The 19,084-nt window shown below is 37.6% G+C and overlaps 1 protein-coding gene across 1 annotated transcript in view; it reads right to left on the bottom strand.

Moving 5' to 3' along the window:
- The window catches only part of DCHS2 (dachsous cadherin-related 2), a 97,380-nt gene that overhangs the window by 12,681 nt on the left and 65,615 nt on the right, over positions 1-19,084 (bottom strand). The window contains exons 20-25 of the mRNA XM_087723697.1: positions 15,779-15,913; positions 14,715-14,924; positions 13,343-14,200; positions 9,631-9,741; positions 3,972-4,183; positions 2,821-2,972 (exon numbers count right to left, since the gene is read on the bottom strand). Coding sequence (XP_087579823.1) covers positions 2,821-2,972; positions 3,972-4,183; positions 9,631-9,741; positions 13,343-14,200; positions 14,715-14,924; positions 15,779-15,913 — 1,678 coding nt within the window. The remainder of the gene's footprint in view (positions 1-2,820; positions 2,973-3,971; positions 4,184-9,630; positions 9,742-13,342; positions 14,201-14,714; positions 14,925-15,778; positions 15,914-19,084) is intronic.

Here is a 19,084-nt window from a genome sequence, read left to right as displayed (position 1 = left end):
GTCCTCAAAAATGTCAGCTGGAGTTGTGGGACTGGGCTTTTTTATTTTGAGGATGAATTGGAGCAGTTTGTCTCTGATAAGTTTCAGATTTCCACTTTCCTCATTCACCACACACCTATCCTCCCAAAGGAGGCTGGTAAATTCACCTTCACCTGTTTCTATGATGTCACTATATCATGATGTGGCCTACTATATCATGGCCTACTGTATTTCTCCAGGGAACCCACATCCCTCAAATGCTGCTGACCTATTTTAGGTGAAACCTCAAGAGTGCTGATGAAAGAAGACAGAAATGGTGACATGAAGAATTTTCAGCAGTGGCTTTGAAAGTGGCAAATGTCACACGCATTAGAATATGTTTGTTAAAGTACAATTCCCAAAGACTTATTTCAATATTTCGGGTTACCTCTCTGTTCCTCTCTTCCCACACCAACACACTCTGAGTCAAAGATACTTTCTGGAATTTATTAAGAGACAGACAGGTCCTTGGCAACAATCCAACACAGATAAACCGTGGCAGCAATCCAGCCTGCCAAGTTCACTATAATGTTCTCCAACATTAATTCCTGCGTTGACTTCTGCAAGAGGGGCGTATGCACAAGCAGTCCTTTATAGTCTGGAGAGGAGCCTAATGACCACCAGCTGAGTGCAATTACCTGCTGTATTTGCACAACTGTTCCTGACGCCTATTAGCTCTTCGGTGCCGGGCATCCAGGAACAACTCACTGCTGGCATCTGGATTACTCTCCTTTGTCTCCTCCCCCTGGTCCAAGGTTTATGCGCCTCCTGGTGGCCAACCAGCCTCTCTGCGCCCTGCTCGGAGTCGGAACCCTGTCCAGGGTCCTCCTCCAGAGCCGACTCATAGGGCCCCTCGCTGTTGGAGTCTGGTGGCAGCTCCAACGGCTCCTGCTGGGCCACAACACCTCTTACACTAAAGCCTTTGATTTCAATGGACAAAATATAACCAAGGGAAAGATTTACATTGAAATACAAGGCACTGAGAAAAGTAAGTTAAATGAACATTTAAATGAACAGAACGTGAAAATAAACAGAACTGGGCTATAAAAAGCATTTTCCTTCCAGTCTTGTTAGAACTGGAGACAGAATAAAGCATCCTGAAATTCCTGGAATGTTTATGTTTTTAGAGACAAATTCTATAACTACCTACTTTAAAAGGACCTGTTCTTCACTTTATTTTAGCTAAAACATGCTACAGAAGAAATACTTTAAATAGCCCAGTGAGCAATTTATTTTAAAAGGCTTAATTATGAGCATTTCTTGTGATCTTACTATAGTTGCATTCTGAGTTCATTAATTTCACTTAATTATGTCAACTCCGCTTTTGAATATGTTAAATGCACAGCTATTGGGGGAGGGGGGGAACAGACAGTTTAAAGAGCTTTTGTGTAGTATAAAAGTCTGATAATGCAACATCCTTAGTTGAAAAAAAGTGAAATGGGGAAAAAATGAGTTCCAAACTGTGACCAAGAATATTTATTTCTCTGTACTTTCTCTGCAAAATACATTCTTCACAGAAACAACTACTATTCCATACATAATGGTTAGTAACAGTTCCCAAGAAAGGGATCTATACTATCATTTGCATGAAGAGACTTTCAGGGTCAGTGTTGAGAAAGATTCCAAGGTGGAATTATGGAGAACTCTGCCATCATGTAAGTCATAATTTGCTAGATCAAAGATAAAATATGTGGCCCCTGGGCCAAATCTGGCTCATGAGTTGGTCCACAGGCCATCCCGGCCAAATCTGGCTCATGAGTTGGTCCACAGGCCATCCCGGAGATGGCAAGGGACTGGTCCCTGCTGTACCAGGCGCAGACACTCCCACCCAGCCAGCTGTGATGACCAAACCATGCCTACACTGGCTCCTCAAGGGCAAACAAAATCCCAACGCAACCCACAATGGGATAGAGTTTGACACCCCTGTGTTGGATGGACCACTATCTGATTCGACAACTTCGTATGATTCTGTGTCAGAAAATGAGATTCTAAAACCATATTATCAAATACATAAAAACGTGTGCTCCCCAAAATACTTAACAAGTAACAAAGTAATTAACATTGATATATTATATTTCTGCCATAGAGTATGGTGATAAGCACTGAAGGACACAGGTAACAAAACAACACAGCATTCATTATTCAAATAATATACAACTACAACCAACACATTTGGTGTAGCTATGGTCCAGATTCAGGGGGGGGGGGAATTATGTGTATAACAGTGGTGGGTTTCAAAAATTGCTTGAACCTACTCTGTGGGTGTGGCCTACTTTGTGGGAGTGGCTTGCCACCCATGTGACCTGATATGAAGATGCCGACGACACTTGTCAGAACCACCTTAAATTACCTCACACACAGCACTGGCATGCATAAGAATTGGATGCAAACTTGTTTTTTAAAAGGCATCTTTGGTTTGCGTTAAAACAACTTCAACACACGCAATGTTCTGATTGCACCACAAACACAGTAGTCATCCTTACCTTTCACAGAGGCACTGAGTTTTATAAATAGGAGCATGCTAGTGTAGAATAATCATATCCAAGGACCAGTGGTGGGTTTCAAAAAAATTTGGAACCTCTTCTGTAGGTGTGGCCTGCTTTCTGGGTCCACTGGTGGAACCTCTTCTAACTGGTTCGGTAGATTTGACGAACCGGTTCTACCGAATAGGTGCAAATTGGTAGGAACTCACCTCTGGTGTATAACCCATATACATATCTGTATTGTATTTGCTGATAAGTAACACATTTTCAAGGCTTATGTCAAACATGATATAATATAGATTTTATAATCATTACAAACCTATATAATGAAATGTCTTCACGATCCAGAGCCATATTTGTAGATATAATTCCTCGTTCTGAATCAATGAAAAATACTTCGTTGATATTCCCAAATAAAATAGAATATTCAATTTCTCCATTTCGTCCACTGTCAGAGTCTGTTGCATAGATCTGTATGGGTACAAAATCCATGCTAATCTTGAGACAATAAGTGAAGTTAGCTTTTTGTTTTGTTCTGTTTTCCAGAATATGTTTTTGGTCATATTTTGGTCATGTGTGGACAATATGTGCATGTACAATTCAAATGCATTTCATCAACAACTTATGAAATACATCTCGATAAAAAAGAACTTATAGACAACTTTTATTATATTTGAAATGGCTGAAATAATATGTATAGTAATCTAATGTATTTGTAGAGAATTCCAAATCCTAAATTTGCCTTTTGAATTTTTTTGTCATTCACATCTGAATAGCAATAGCAGTTAGACTTATATACCGCTTCATAGGGCTTTCAGCCCTCTCTAAGCGGTTTACAGAGTCAGCATATTGCCCCCAACAACAATCCGGGTCCTCATTTTACCCACCTCGGAAGGATGGAAGGCTGAGTCAACCCTGAGCCGGTGAGATTTGAACAGCCGAACTGCAGAACTGCAGTCAGCTGAAGTAGCCTGCAGTGCTGCATTTAACCACTGCGCCACCTCGGCTCTGAACAAGGGATAAACAATGTGCATGGAAGCTCTTGGCTAGCTTCTTAAACTCTGGTTATAGGTTTCCATTCAAACGGGAAGCACATATCCATTAGAAGTTTAGCAGTTTTCTTTCTTGATTTTGCAGTAGTATTTCTTCTTACAATGCCTTCACATGCAACACACTACTGTACTACTTGCTTGGTAGCTTATAGGGAACTTAACACTTCCTGCTGTCTCTGAAGGGCAATCTGGTGGAAAACCATTGGGCTACCTTGGCCACTGTGATACAAGATGGGCCAGGGATCTGATCCAGCAGAGTGATTGCTAAGTGATTAGTAAGTAAAGATGGGCCAGGTAAAGTAAAAGTAAAAGATGGGCCAGGGATCTGATCCAGCAGAGTGATTGCTGATCCAGCAGAGTTATTGCTAAGTCTACTGCTACTGCTATTGCTATGATGTTTGAATTCCCATGTTCTTACCTGTGTAATATATGCATCATAGGCTTGGCCTTCCCAAACTGATGTTCTGATATAGCTTTGTTCAAACTGAGGTGCATTATCATTAATGTCCTGTAAAAATACTGTCACACCACACACTGCTGAAGCCATGCCATTTTCAGCTAAAACTGAAAAATGCACTTCCTTTCTGACTTCATAGTCAAGAAATACAGGATGTTTTACTGTAATTTCACCTAAAGACAAAATAAGTTATCTACATCAGACTGTTACATGTGCAATGAAAATCATCCTCTCATTCCAATTTCTAAATTAGAAATTTTGAAAATGAAAAAAAATATTCTGGCAATTTGGCAACAAGTTAGATTCTTGACATCTTTAATAAAATGGTTCTTACAAAAATTAATGGATAATAGTGAGGTATACCATCTGTTCTTATTGAAGTTAAGCAATAGAGCGATCAAAGATATGTAGAACATTTTGTCTTGTTTGTTGTTTGTTTGTTTGTTTGTTTACCACAAAGGTTATAGGGTCCCTTTCCTACAGCCTGAAAAAATATAAAGCAGGCCAACATGTAATCTTCTGAAAACCAGAATAGCAAAATTAAAATGTACATATTTGATTCTATATAAATAGAAATGTGTGCATCCTTGCAATTGATTTGAAGCATGTATGTCTTTTAAACCACATATAATTGAAATAAAAACAAAATCTCAATTCCAGAGAAGCACACAGCTTAGAATGGGGGAAGCAGTTTCCTCCAATTTTCTGGGTGGCTAAGATTAACACTTTCCCCATGTGGTGGGATGCCAACTTGGTAGATTAATGTGGGTATTAGCCAGTGGTGGGTTTCAAAAAATTTTGGAACCTACTCTGTGGATGTGGCCTTCTTTGTGGGAGTGGCTTGCCGGCCATGTGTTTTCTTTCTTTCTCTCTCTCTCTCCTTCCTTTTGTCTCTCTGTCCCTTTTTTCTTTTTTTCTTTCATCTCTCTCTCACTCTTTTACTTCTTTCTTTCTTTCTTTCTTCCTTCCTCTCTCTCTCTCTCTCTCTCTCTCTCTCTCTCTGTGTCAGTCTGTGCGTGTGTGTGTGTGTGGATGTGTGTGTGTGTGTGTGTGTGTGTCAGTGGTGGGTTTCAAAATTTTTTGTAGGTGTGGCCTGCTTTCTGGGTCCACTGGTGGAACCTCTTCTAACCGGTTCGGTAGATTTGACGAGCCGGTTCTACTGAATAGGTGTGAACTGGTAGGAACCCACCTCTGGTATTAGCCTTGAAAATACTGAGTTACAAGAAACAGTGCCAGAAAATTGGCTCTCTGTGTGTGGATCATAGAAAAGGTGTAAGAAGGCTATACAAAGAAAATTAGCTTTCCCCATAATGAAAGACAGAGACAATAACAGATTTTGAGAAAATAGATGTAGAAAACCAGTAACCTCCAAGATCAAATATGGCACAAATTCTTTGGACCAAAAAGACTTTTAAAGAGAACAGCTGTGGGTCACATCTTTACATTTGTCATTTATGCCTTTAAGTGAACTAAACCTGTGCTTTAAAGTCAGCCTATGTATCTTCCTGGTGAATTGCAAGATAACCTTTGCAAAATCAAAAGTGAACATGGGGGTGATTCAAACCTATACTATGAAGAAAGTCTACTATGTGGGCCATTTGATTTAAACTGAAAGAAGCAGAACTACAGAGACTTTATTGCCTTTAGAGAGCACTAATGGCCAATACAAAGCTTGTTTAGCCAGCTGCAATTTCAAGAAAATTCATATGTCACTGACAGATACTTAGGATAGACTATAGCCGTGATGGTGAACCTATGGCATGCGTGCCAGAGGTGGCACGCCGAGCCCCCTCTAGGTCACGTGCGCCGTCGCCAACTGCTCTTCTGGTTTCCGGCACAACCAGCTGGTCTTTGCAGGTGCCAGACCGCTGAAGCACTTGAAAACAGCCAAACACCAGGCGGCTTTTGGCACAAAAAAATGGCTTGGAAAGGGCCACAAAAATGCCCATAAAACAGGCGTGCATGTGCCAGCCAGATGGTCTTCAGGTTTCCAGTGGTCCGGGACGCGCATGCACACATACGTTCTGGATTAGGCATTCTGTGCCAAAAAGCTTCGCCATCACTGGACTATAGGCTTCTGTGGTCATCTTAGCTACTTGCCCCGAGAATTCCCTTACATGGTGGCATTTCTTCATGACAGGCTGGATGCAGCAACAACAGCATGCACTATTTCTTAATCAGCAAGTATCCTAGTTAACAATTATTCAATTATGTTCCTGTTGGGCATATGCCAGTTTCCTAGCATTTTACTCCATTCAAAGCTGTATTGCACAGCATGATGATACAAGTAAATCAAGCCTCAAAATAATTTAAGCAAACCATCCCCAAACAAATGAAACCTTGGGTGAATATGAAATATATCCTGATTACTCTGCCAACAAAAAGTCAGGCAGTATATAAACTATTTCACTTTGTTTTGTTTTATTTTTACTCTATTCTATTAGCTGAGGAGTTGTTGAAAACATCTTTTATAAATGTTCCCAAATGTGAACTTGATTTAGATTAAATAAGACAGTCATGTTAATAAAATAATTGATTATTAAAAACATACTTGGGGTTTAACTAAGCAGTAGATCTCTTTTTCCAAAGCCAGGAGGAAATTATGTTTTCAGCAGTCAGCTGGTATTCATTTAGTACATAGCAACTTTGCTCATAAAATCTAGCCTGTTTCATCTTAAAATCTTTAAAACATTGTTTTGTTTCAGGTCATTTTCTTTTTGACTTCAGCATTTGGGGATAAGTTGAAATACAAAATATACTTTTAAATACAAAATACAATTCAATTCTCGCAAATATAGAATAGATTTACATTCCTTTTTTTGATCAACCTGTGTAAAACGTTGATGTTAAATACTAAATCTAGAGAGCAAAGAATCCATCTTTACTCTGTTTAATTTGGTAAATAAAACTGATATGAAGTTCACAATCGTTGTACCCATATCAGAATAAATAAAATCTTAGATATTTTTTTTAAAAAAAACACATTATTGGAAAAAATATTTCGCATCAGTACAATTAACGGGCTAACTGGAGAATAAACAAACCTAGCTTTGAATGAAGAAGTGATATACATAATGTGCACCAGGGGTGGATTGCTGCCAGCGCTGCTACTGCTGTTTCGCTTTGCGTGTACGCCCGCCGCATGTTGCTTGCAAATTGTTCTATGCATGCATAGAACATTATACAATGACTAAAAAACATGCTGGCAATGGCATGGGTGACCGGGGAACCAGTTCAGGGCCGTGGCCAGCCTGCCATCCCTACCGGTTCAGCGACCCAGTCCCAATTTCCACTACCGGTTCGCCCGAACCAGGGCAAACCGGTAGCAACCCACTTCTAATCTGGACTTTAAACATATACAGTATAAAACTACAGACAGATAGGCCTTCCCTGGAGATTCTACAACACCAGCAGCAAATGTGATGCCTCGTGAATCTCATCCATAATTTTGGAACTCCCTTCCTGTAGGGTTTTTACAGTGAATCATCTGAATGGTCCTTGGAACTGAGATTACACGTGTAAGCAAAAACTGCAGCAATCTGCAGAAAATATTTGCCTGTCAGCTATTCTTTGCTTGCAGTGTTCCCAGGCATCAAGGGCACGGGATGAAACAAAGTATAACCTGCAACATCTTATTCACTCATTTGATAACACTTGATTTACTCAGCTATTACAACGTGAACGTTCTCACGAACACCAATGATGTAAAGACTAACCAATTATTGTGCCTTGGAGACTTGTTAGCCAATAATGATATAACACGTAAAGTAGGTAGAGCTCAAAGAAGCTGAAAACACTATAAGAATGATGTTTCATGATTAATAATTTTGCTGTTGATTCTCATGTCAATTCTGGATGCTCAATAAACTTTGGTTGATTCAGCTATCCGTGGGTGGACTACATTCTTTTCATCTTCAGCCTCGGGACCCTAAAGGTGTAATGCTACACCTTCCATTTGAATTCCAAAAACATGCAGGGTTAAAATATACTTATATATTCAAAGAATTATTTGCAGGCTATTTTGTAAAATGGAGTAATATAATGATGTCGAAATGGCCTTGAATTGTATCAATTCAATCTGAAAGTGACAGTCTGAATACTCATACATTTACTGTATATCCAAAATTTTATATGTAATAGATATTTAAAAAAATTAGTAACACCAAACAAGATCTTATTAGATTAAGATTTTACTTTAGTATTTGGGGTAAGTTGACCATGCAATGTATTTGCATTTGTTCCTTCTTCCTTTCATCCTCAAGACAAATCTTGCTGGACTGACCCAGCTTCAAGGCTCCATATGTAGCAACTCACTCTACTATTCATTCAACTTGTCCCATGCAGGCTTCTGTGTGGCATGTGGAGGCCCTTTCACTATCTTCACGGAGCAATCTATCAAGTGAGCTGTTGAAGTAGGTTGGCAGTACTAGTCTTGGTACCATAACCGAGATACATCTTCACTGAGATTACAGAAGAGCTGAAACGTTACTGGGACTCTAGTAGTGTGAGTGCAGGTCTCCTCCCAACTCCTACTGAATCAGCTCTCTTCATGTCAAAAAAGGCCAGCTTTCAGAAAAAGCAATATGAAGTGAAGACTTATGCGACCAAATGTGAAGGAGCAATAAATACATCACCTGTGAAAGGAAGGAGGAGGAAGTCCTTGGGAGGATGACTCATAGCTTCCCAAATCTAATCCAACATTTATAGATTCAAGATTTCATTAGTTTTGGTTTCCTTTGGTTATATACTGGCATGAAATCACCAGCATGAAATTAATAATTGTTACCATCTTACAGTCTTTTTTTGTTAAAGAGACTGTTACTTTTGTAATAGTAACAGTTACTTTGAAAACATTGAGTACCTTGAGTCTTATTGGTGCATGAAGTCAGAAATTGGTTTAGGGAATTTTGAATGAAATATTTGGGTGTTTTTTTAAGATATCTAAGATTAAAAAAAAATAGGGTGACATGGCGACTCAGTGGCTAAGATGCTGATCTTGTTGATCAGAAAGGTTGGCAGTTTGGTGGTTCGAATCCCTACCGCCATGTAACGGAGTGAGCTCCCGTTACTTGCCCCAGCTTCTGCCAACCTAGCAGTTCCAAAGCATGTAAAAATGCAAGAAGAAAAATAGGGACCACCTTGGTGGGAAGGTAACAGCGTTCTGTGAGCCTTTGTCATTTATTCATGCCGGCCACATGACCACAGAGATGTCTTCGGACAGTGCTGGCTCTTCGGCTTAGAAACAGAGATGAGTTGGGACTGACTAGCACCTAGGTGTGAGGGGGACCTTTACATTTATCTTTACCTTAAGATAATATATATATATTATATATATATATATATTGCTGACCTTTGCTATTGACATCACTATAGAAGGATAAATCATATTCTCAATTCAGATGAATTTTAAGGAAAAAAACCTATTTAAAATTTTATTTTAAGCACACATCTTTTTTTTAAGATTAAAGAACTAAACCCAATTTTTACTGGAATTTAAATAAATAACCACTAACCCCTTGAATGATGTTTATACAAATGCAATTATAACTCCACTGTGGAAAATATTTTACTAAAGCCTCAAATGATTTTAGAACAAATGAAAATAAATAGGCTAATTTACCTGTGATGGGATGAATATAGAAAATATCCTCATGTTCACTGATGATTGTATATTTTACATTGTTTTCCATCAAACTGTGGTCATGAGCAGCAACAGTAAAAACAGAAGTACCTGTGAAAGCAAATATTAAATTTATTCTAAAAGATATTAAAAGCATGAAGCAGGTTAAACTGATAACTGGTGACATATATTTACTGTCTACAGCTATATACCAGGAAAATATTATTTTATCATATTAACATGCCAAATATATTTACTAAACTCATTTTTGAATATCAGCTATGCATTTAGCCTATTATGTTGATAGCAGAAGACAGGGAAGAGAAATAAGGATGATAAAGTGTTTGGAAGTTATTTATTCCAAGAACTGAACATATTAAACATACATAGATACACAATGCCAGCAGTAATGTTCAGCTAGATACACAGTAAGAATTATTGGACCCTGAAGTTCTGTTTCTAAACTCTTTATTATTTCATGTCAATCAGCACTCTACTCATTTTTTAAAATTCAGTTTTAATTATTTGTAAAAATTTAAAACCATCTTAGTCTTAAAGCATCTCTGGAATGCACAGGGCAGCAGCAATGACCCAGCACACTAATAAAAATACAGAAATATGGTAAAACATTTAATTTTATTTATTTACTTATTAACAATAATGCATCAACACACCTAGCAGAATGATTCTCACCAATATCTCAAAGGCTTTCTAGAACAGACAAGTGTGTATTATTCAAAGGTCATAATGATTCGCACCCTGGTCAGTCTCACAAGATACAACATTTAGTGATAGTCATTATTATACTAGGTAACAAATAAAACAATATAAATTTTAAAGATTACAACCAAGCAATCAAATTATTGAATCATTCTGTCAATACAAGCAAATCTATACTAGTCTAGGAGCTAGAACAGATTGTGTTTGTACTGTTGCCTCAGTGGTGGGTTTCAATTTTTTTTAGAACCTCTTCTGTAGGTGTGGCCTGCTTTGTAGGAATGGCTTGCCAGCCATGTGACTGAGTGGGAATTGCTTGCCAGCCATGTGACTGATGGGCGTGACCAACTTGTAAAATGTGGTGAAACTCACTTAACAACGCTCTTGCTTAGCAACCAAAATGTTGGCTCAGAAACTCTGGCATTTGAAGCACACAAGTCTTGAAGCTGTCAAGTTATAGCACCCTTGCACCCCTAACCCTTTAGAAAAAGAAACCCCAGGGGTATTCAAACTTGACAGCTTTAAGACTTGTGGACTTCAACTCCCAGAATTCCTCCTCTCGCTTTTCATCTGGATGATGTGCAGACGGGTGGTGGGAGGGAGCTGGAACCGGTTCTAAACGGCACTGTAGATTTGTGGAACCTCTTCTATAGAAGAGGTTAGAACTGGCAGGAACCCACCCCTGTGTTGCCTGCAACTGCATTAAGTACCTTGACAGATTTTTTTTAAGCTACATTAGCAATCTATTCTATTATAAATTGCATTTTATACTACTGCCAAAAGCTTTGAGGGTTAAGGGATTTTACAAACAAAATTTAAATTAAGTTGAATTGGTACAAAAATAAAAAGGTTTCAGCACCAATGGTGCCTCAGAGGAACTAAGCATGGATTCTGACACCAAGCTTTTTGTATAAAACATGTTCAAGCAACAGATTAGCATGCCCTTAGCTGCCATTAATTGAAATATGCCTAAAATTAATCTCTAAACAAAGGGTTCTCACTCCACTATTACATTAATAAGACTTCTTTATTGCAAATAAAACAAAACATAGAACCTATAGATAAACCTTGTGAGACTGGTTCTTTTGCTTGTTGCTGGATAATGTCATTACAATTCACAATATCTCAGTTAGGGCAGGTACATTTAGAGAACCTATCTTGTGAATAGTTGCTGACCAGCAGTGTATTTCTAGATCAATACCAATAGCGTTTAGACTTATATACCGCTTCGTAGTGCTTTACAGCCCTCTCTAGTGGTTTACAGAGTCCCCAACAACCTCATTTTACTGACCTCAGAAGAACGGAAAGCCGAGTCAACCTTGAGCCGGTAAGATTCAAACTGCCGAACTGCAGACAGCTGGCAGTCAGCAGAAGTGGCCTCCAATACTGCACTCTAACCACTGTGCCACTAAAATAATGAGGTTCTCCATGTATCCTCTGTGATTTTACTCTTGATTCCCTAAGCTTGCTTTAATCAACACTGTCCAAATGTATTTTTATTTATGCTTATTACTAGTTAGCAGCATACTGTTTTTATTCTCATATTGTATTCCCTTAGGGAATTTCCATAAAATACATCCTTTACAAGGCCTTATTTGTAACAGACTGTTTCAATATCAGATTAACTCATTGAATTCTAATAATTGTATGCATATCTACTAAAAAAAAAGGAAAGAAACACCTTTCATTCTACTATGTTGCTATTATGAACCCTGGAAAAGCCGCTTACAGCTTTACTCATACTATAATCCTTGTTTAGCAACTGCCTAGTAGAGAAACTGATTGTAGTTATGATGGTGATGAAAAAGTAACGTTGTGACCAATCCTCGCATTTACAACCTTCACAGATCTGTAAAGCAAAGAAAAGCTAAAAGGAAGATCACATGGTAATGGTTTCATTTAATGACCACTCTGCTTAATGACTAAATTGTTGCTCCTAATTGATTACTAAATGAGGCCTTCCTATGTAGGCTCAAATTAAGCAGCCCACACACTCCTTTGACTCCTGCAAAACATGAAACATTAAGAACTGTAATCTACTGAGCTGTATATCCAAAAGAAGAAACAGCAAAATCAATTCAGAGAAAAAAACATTATGCAGCTAAAATTGTACATTCATCTTCATTTAACAACCCGATAATCCCTTGCAGGGTGGAGTCTGGGCAACTGAATGGAGACGAGTGTTTACTGGCCCGATACCCTTCCTGTCGCCAATATGGAGTTATATTCTGCAGATATAATCTCATTGTTCCCAGAGAAAGCTAAAATTGTACATTGCTGTTTTGAAAACATTCAAACCAAATAATTGTCTTTAAAACAGGAAGTAAAAATGCCTTACTGTCTGTTGCAGCTTAGAACAGTGGTGGGATTCAAATAATTTAACAACTGGTTCTCTGTCCTAATGACCATCTGGGTAGGTGGGGCTCGGTGGCCATGTGACTGGGTGGACATGGCCAACTCAAGGTCACTCAAGTCGATGGACGCTTTGCCTTAGCTGTTACAATGTAATAAGGGTTAACCGGAGAGGCAGTTTCTGTAAGCAGGGCAATAAAGATTAGGCTAGAAACAACGCTAGAATGTTTCCTTCCCGCCTTCCTTACAGGATTAGCCCTGTAAAGTGGAAAAAAACAAAAGGAGATTTCTTCCAACAACCAGTTCTCTGAACCTCTTAGAAAATTACCAACCAGTTCTCCCGAATAGGTACGAACTGGCTGAATCCCACCACTGGCTTAGAACTAGTTGAGATGGCAACTGAACAATGTATATTAGAGACAGAAAATCATGATTATCTAAAGGAGAGCTAAAGACTTTGAAAATGAAAAAATGAGATAAATGAGTAGGTAGCAAACGTGTTTTAATATGGGTTCAAACGTCAAATTGTAGCTTATTTTTGTTTTTTCTGTAAACTTCTGTCCTAGAATGCCTTTTAACACATATATATTCATACATATATATACATAGCATTACAGAAGACACAATATGATTAGGTACTCACCCATTTCGCTGTTTTCAGGAACCACTGCTTCATACTGTGTATGACTGAAAGAAATCATTTCCGTGTGGGCTTTAGAAGAGATGATCACAACAGCTGTAGCAGTTCTAGCTGGGGTCCCTTGATCGCATGCCATTATCAGGTGGTGGGTGAATAAGCCATCGTAAAATGCAGGTTCCTTAAGAAATATTTCACCTGTATTTGAATCCATCTCAAGTATTGTGGCTGGTGTCACAAACCGAAACTTCACTGTTCCGTTCAGACCTAAATCTAAATCCCTGGATTGCACAGTCGCTATTGCCTGATTTATAGGTGTTTGAAAGGATACTTGAAGTTTAAGAGGATTCTCTAAGAAAAAAGGATTATTGTCATTGACATCTTCAATCTGTACTACTATAGTAACACTGGCACTTCTGGGTCGCCGGACATCGGAATCTGTCGCTATACCTTTAAATATATATTGAGATTGTCTCTCTCGGTCCATTGGTTTATTAGTAAGGACAACACCACTAGTTCTGTTAATAGTAAACAATCCAAGAGGTTCATCCATTAGAGTGTACACAACCTTTCCATTTGGACCTTCATCTGCATCTAAAGCAAACAGTTCAAGAATTGATGAGTTTTCTTCAATATCTTCACTTATAATTGCTTGGTAATGATTTCTTGTAAATAAAGGACTGTTGTCATTTTCATCCAGGACTCTGATTTGTAGTTCCATAACAGAACTTCTTGCTGGAGTGCCTAGATCAAAACACTCTATGACCAATGTAAAATTGTTGACGCTCTCTCTGTTCAAACTGCGAGTAGTGAAAAGGTCTCCTGTAGTTTTGTGCAAAGCAAAGTATCCTCCGGTATTCCCACCTTCAAAATGATACAAAATGAATATGTCAATTAAAAACAACAGAAAACAAGAAAAACTTTCTATACACTGATATGTATTTACATATAAATACTATGTAAGAGCTGTTACTGACGAAAGTCCCCAATACTAGAAAACATTTTACCCAGAATTTTAGAGATTAACTGTTGATTCAGTATTCAGATGCAGGACGTAAATTTGCATTGTGAATTTAAGAATGATTGATGTTTTCTAAGGGAAAAAAATAAGATTTTTAATGGGACAGCTAGACTTTTTCAAAGGACTTACATATTTCCTGTATTGTAGAATGTAAAGAGTTTTTTTTAATAATAATATTGTATTAAAATAAATAAATCGTATTAACACAAGATGCAAATATTACAATATTACAATATTACAAAAATGCAAATATTACAATGATCACATTTTAAGAGTAGTTAAATAAGATCAGCAAATGCCAAATTTTAAATCTTGCTTTTTTAAAATAAATATACATTATTAAATTATTCACCTTACCAATTATTTGATATTGCACTATGCCGTTATTAGCTATATCATCATCCACAGCCAGGAGTGTTGTTATTGTTGAAGGCAGTTGGTTCTCCAATATTTGGATATCAGAAACTGGAAAGATGATCTTAGGAGTATGATCATTTTCATCTAGTACTCTAAAGATAATTGATGCTGTACTGGATAAAGAGGGAGTGCCCCCATCTTGAACAACCACTATATTTGAAAAGAAGCATATTTGAAAACTGATTTATAGTAACAGATTGACAAGATCAGATTGCGAATATGCTCACATATATATGTTCTGACCTAGGCTTCCCAAAAAGCACGAAGCAGATTCCTGGTCCCGACAAAACCCCTTTTATTAAATGAATGTGAATTCCTCTCATTCCCATTCAGAAAAGGGCTGGTAAACAGTCTTTCAAAGGTGAATTTATGACCACAGACCTTATCTACCTTGGAAAACTGCCATGTAAATATTTTCCAAACGCAAGGAAAGACTGGGCACAGAGTCTCTGAGATTCATGGACAGATCTTCACACTCCTGAAACAAACTAATGAACAAACTAACGAACGAACAAACAAACAAACAGATTGTTTCCTGCAAAAGCCCATTCCCCTTTCACTCCTCTTTTATTTCCATTCACCGTCCACATGTGGCTTTACTCCCAAGTCAACCCTGATTTCTGAGCTGTTCTTTTCTTCTGGCAGCTCTGTGCATGTGCACACTGGGAACAGGCTCCAGCTGTTCCTCTGCCTCACTGCTATCTAGCTCCGAAGGCAGCTGAGAACTGCCAGACGGCCTTGGTACCATCTCTGTCTCCGACACAGAGTCCTCATCCAAGCCTTCCCCAGCCTCCAGTACATGTTCCACCCCAATTTCTTCACTGTCCGACTGTGCTAAGAGCTCTGCTGGCTACTGTCGGGCCACAACAATATAGGACACAAATGATACAAATCAAACACCTTCCTTGTACATTTCAGACAAATTAAATTTAAAGGGAAATAGTCAGTTAAAAACTATGTATAATCCCTGGATCATTGTATGTATAATATCTCAAACACCTTACCTTTAATATGAAGAACCTCTTGAATTTCCCTGTCAAGCGAATTGGCTGTTCTAATTTCTCCAGTATTTGAGTTTATTTGAAAATTCTCATATGCAGGTCCTGGTAATATCTCATATTTAAGTAGGGAATTGATTCCTTAAAAGGTGCAAGCAAACAGACACACAGATATAAAAATCAGTCGATTTTAAAAAACGCCATTGTAATATTATTAACAGGTTTCAAGCAGTTTCCTGGCATATTCATTTATTACAGAGGTGATATAGATTTATTTTTTCTATATATTTGTTCTACACTATTTTATTTAAAAATCAATTTTAAGTAAAGATGTTTAAGGAAAAAGATATATTAAATGTGAACATTTAGAGGCTTCTTTTAGACCTTTGAAGGGTTGAAAAGAATGTAGCATGACTTTTTAATTTGAACATTATGTGGCATTTGCAAGTATTAAAGTTCTCTATTATTAAATAAAAGAGAAAATATTCTGATTGGTCAGATACAGTTAACCCTTGTAGTTCAGTCAGACAGGATTCCCCCTCTCCCCCAAATGAAATGTTAAAAAGATCAATAGCTAAAAAATAAATGTTGGTTACAGGATTTTTAGTGTTATTTTGTTATTAGTAAATCTATACTAGTTAAAGGTTTTATATTAATACTGGGTATTCTTAATTTATCACATGGTCAAACTGATTTGTTTGACCAGCCAAATTGATTTAATTGATCAGAGAAAAGACAACATTTATGTTTATTGATGACTGGAAATCCCTTATGGATGTTCTGCATAAAACATAAAAAGATGAATTTATGATTTATGGGTCTGATGATTAGATAAGCTAGATTACAGAAACAATACAATTACAATGTAATTTATAAAAAGAGGTAGGTTTATAATTGCAATTATAACTGCTGTAGAGAATATTGAAAACCACATGTTAGTATATTTCTTTTTCCTCTTTTCTATTATTTTTTCTTTCTTGCATTTTAACCCATCTTTGATTTATTTCTTTTTTCTTCCTTATTTTATAATACTTTATTAGTTTTAGAAATATGTAATAAGCAATATTTTGCACTGTCCCGATGAAGAGTAGCAACCATTTAAACATGTAAGCATTATACCACGGTTAGATAGGTAAATAAAGTATCCATAATCATACTACAAAGTAAAAGTTTAACTTTCCTGTGATAAAATAGAAGCTGATTCTGTAATCAACTTATTCTGCGCATGCTACTCTTCATACGGACAGTGCAAAATATTATTTATTACATATTTCTAAAACTAATAAAGTAATATAGAATAAGGAAGAAAAAAGAAATAAATAAAAGATGGGTTAAAATGTAAGTATATTCTGATAATCCTAAGGATTTTGTACAGTGAAACCTATTTTCTTGTAATGCATTTGCACAGGTAATCCTTCAGTCAATTTAATTACAACGTATTTCTCCACTATCAAGAATGATCTGATCCATCATTTACCAATTGTGAGTTTTATTCTTTGAGAATACCATATCCCTGATTTGTATGCATGCCCTTTAAAAATGGAGCTGTGATATTAAACATATAATGCCCCATATTAGTCAGTTGTCATGATAGAACCCCGCCATATCTGAGTGTAACAAAGGAAAATGTTACTCATGAAATGTAACAGCTTTTTATTTTTTAGAACAGATGTATGCCTTCTGTCTGTAATGGGAAACTTACTTCCCATTTTTGCCTTTTATAGTTTTATATGAAATTACTTCCATATTTCTTGTGGTTTCGGTGCTGAGGAAAGCATAACATCTTTTTCATAATGTTTACAGAAAAATAATACTGTAACAATAACTATTGGCCTTTATTATAGACAAGTGTATATCTCAGGTTATAATAGATTATTTTACCTTCAGCTATTCAACATTTTAATTTATTTGGTCTCTTGCAAGGGGTGGGTTCTGGCAGACACTACTGCTGGTTTGCTTGTGGGCATGCTTCGCACGGGTGCGTACCTGATGAACGATGCGCGTGCATGCGCAATGCAATAAAAATTGTTCTGCGCATGCACAGAAGCAAAAAACAAGATGGCGGCACCTACGGCCCTGCCCGGAGAACCAGTTCGGGAGCATGGCACGCCTGGATTGCTGTCGGTTCCAGCGACCTAGGCTGCCAAACTACTACCAGTTCAGCTGAACCGGTAGGAACCTACTACTGGTCTCTTGCCTTGGAAAAATGTTAAATAAAAACAGCTTAACAGGATACTCTGTTCTGATATCAGTACAAAATACTGCTCCCTATTAAATGGTTTCTGACTTGCATTCTTGTTTTCACAACCTTATAAATGGTACTCAAGGTGTTCTTAGGCATTTTCTATTATTTCTTTGTCTGAACTGGGGAAATCCAATCCAATTAATGGAGGAACTATCATCAAAGCTGAGAGAACAGCTCTAATAAGAATAGGTATTTTGTTAGTATCCCAAGAAATAAGGCAACATCAAGATCTACATAGTCTACATAGAAAAGAATCATCTTCAAGTAAGTATCCATCCTAGCTAGTGTCAGAAAACAAAGATTATGGCTTTTGCCAAAAGGCTGAAACTCCATTTTTGGAGCACTAATAGCCACAAAATAGAATAAATAAATAGCATTTAGTATTTAGGAGTAATCATGCATGCCATTGGCTCAAGCCCACTGTGAATACTGGATAAATATCTTCCAATGCTAGCCTTATTTTTTTTCCCAAATCAAGGGAAGATATTATGTTCCAACTGAACTTTCTCAGACTAAGTCTCTAGCCCAATTCCTTCATGGGACTTTGGCTGGGCCCCCAGGTGTGTGTTTCACCCCTCTGGAAAATGTACAATCTAAATTCATCAGAGCAGCTCTCCAGATACCACACTATGTATTAAACTTACACTTACGACTGGAGACAGGCATGATTAAAGTTGAGTCCAGAGTGCCTCTCTAGCTTCTATAAACCTTTGGTTAAAGCTCAACCTCTTTCCCCAAGGCTTAGCACCACTAATCCTCAGGATAACTTCCAATCCCCATGGATCAAGGCTGTGGAATTATCTTTCAAATGTAGGCTTCCCTCCCTCCACATTTCTTGAGATGGAATATGAATCGGGGAAAAACAATGCCTGAAGCAAAGGTTAAAAGGATACAGAAAGGCAAGCAGATCAAGGGAAAGCTCCAACCTTCCTGTCACCACTACACATATTCCACACTGTTGCTGCGGCCAGCTGCTTCACACAACTAGAAACACCTAACTATCAGAAAGCTTTCTCTCTTGCCCATGCAAGAATTTGCCTGCAAGCAAGAATTGGTGGGATAAAATA

This window comes from Thamnophis sirtalis, unplaced genomic scaffold, assembly GCF_051295495.1.
Source record: "Thamnophis sirtalis isolate CommonGarterSnake01/CBP01778 unplaced genomic scaffold, rThaSir2_p1.2 scaffold_10, whole genome shotgun sequence".
Lineage (NCBI taxonomy): Eukaryota > Metazoa > Chordata > Lepidosauria > Squamata > Natricidae > Thamnophis > Thamnophis sirtalis.
This window is presented reverse-complemented; position numbering and strand designations above follow the sequence as displayed.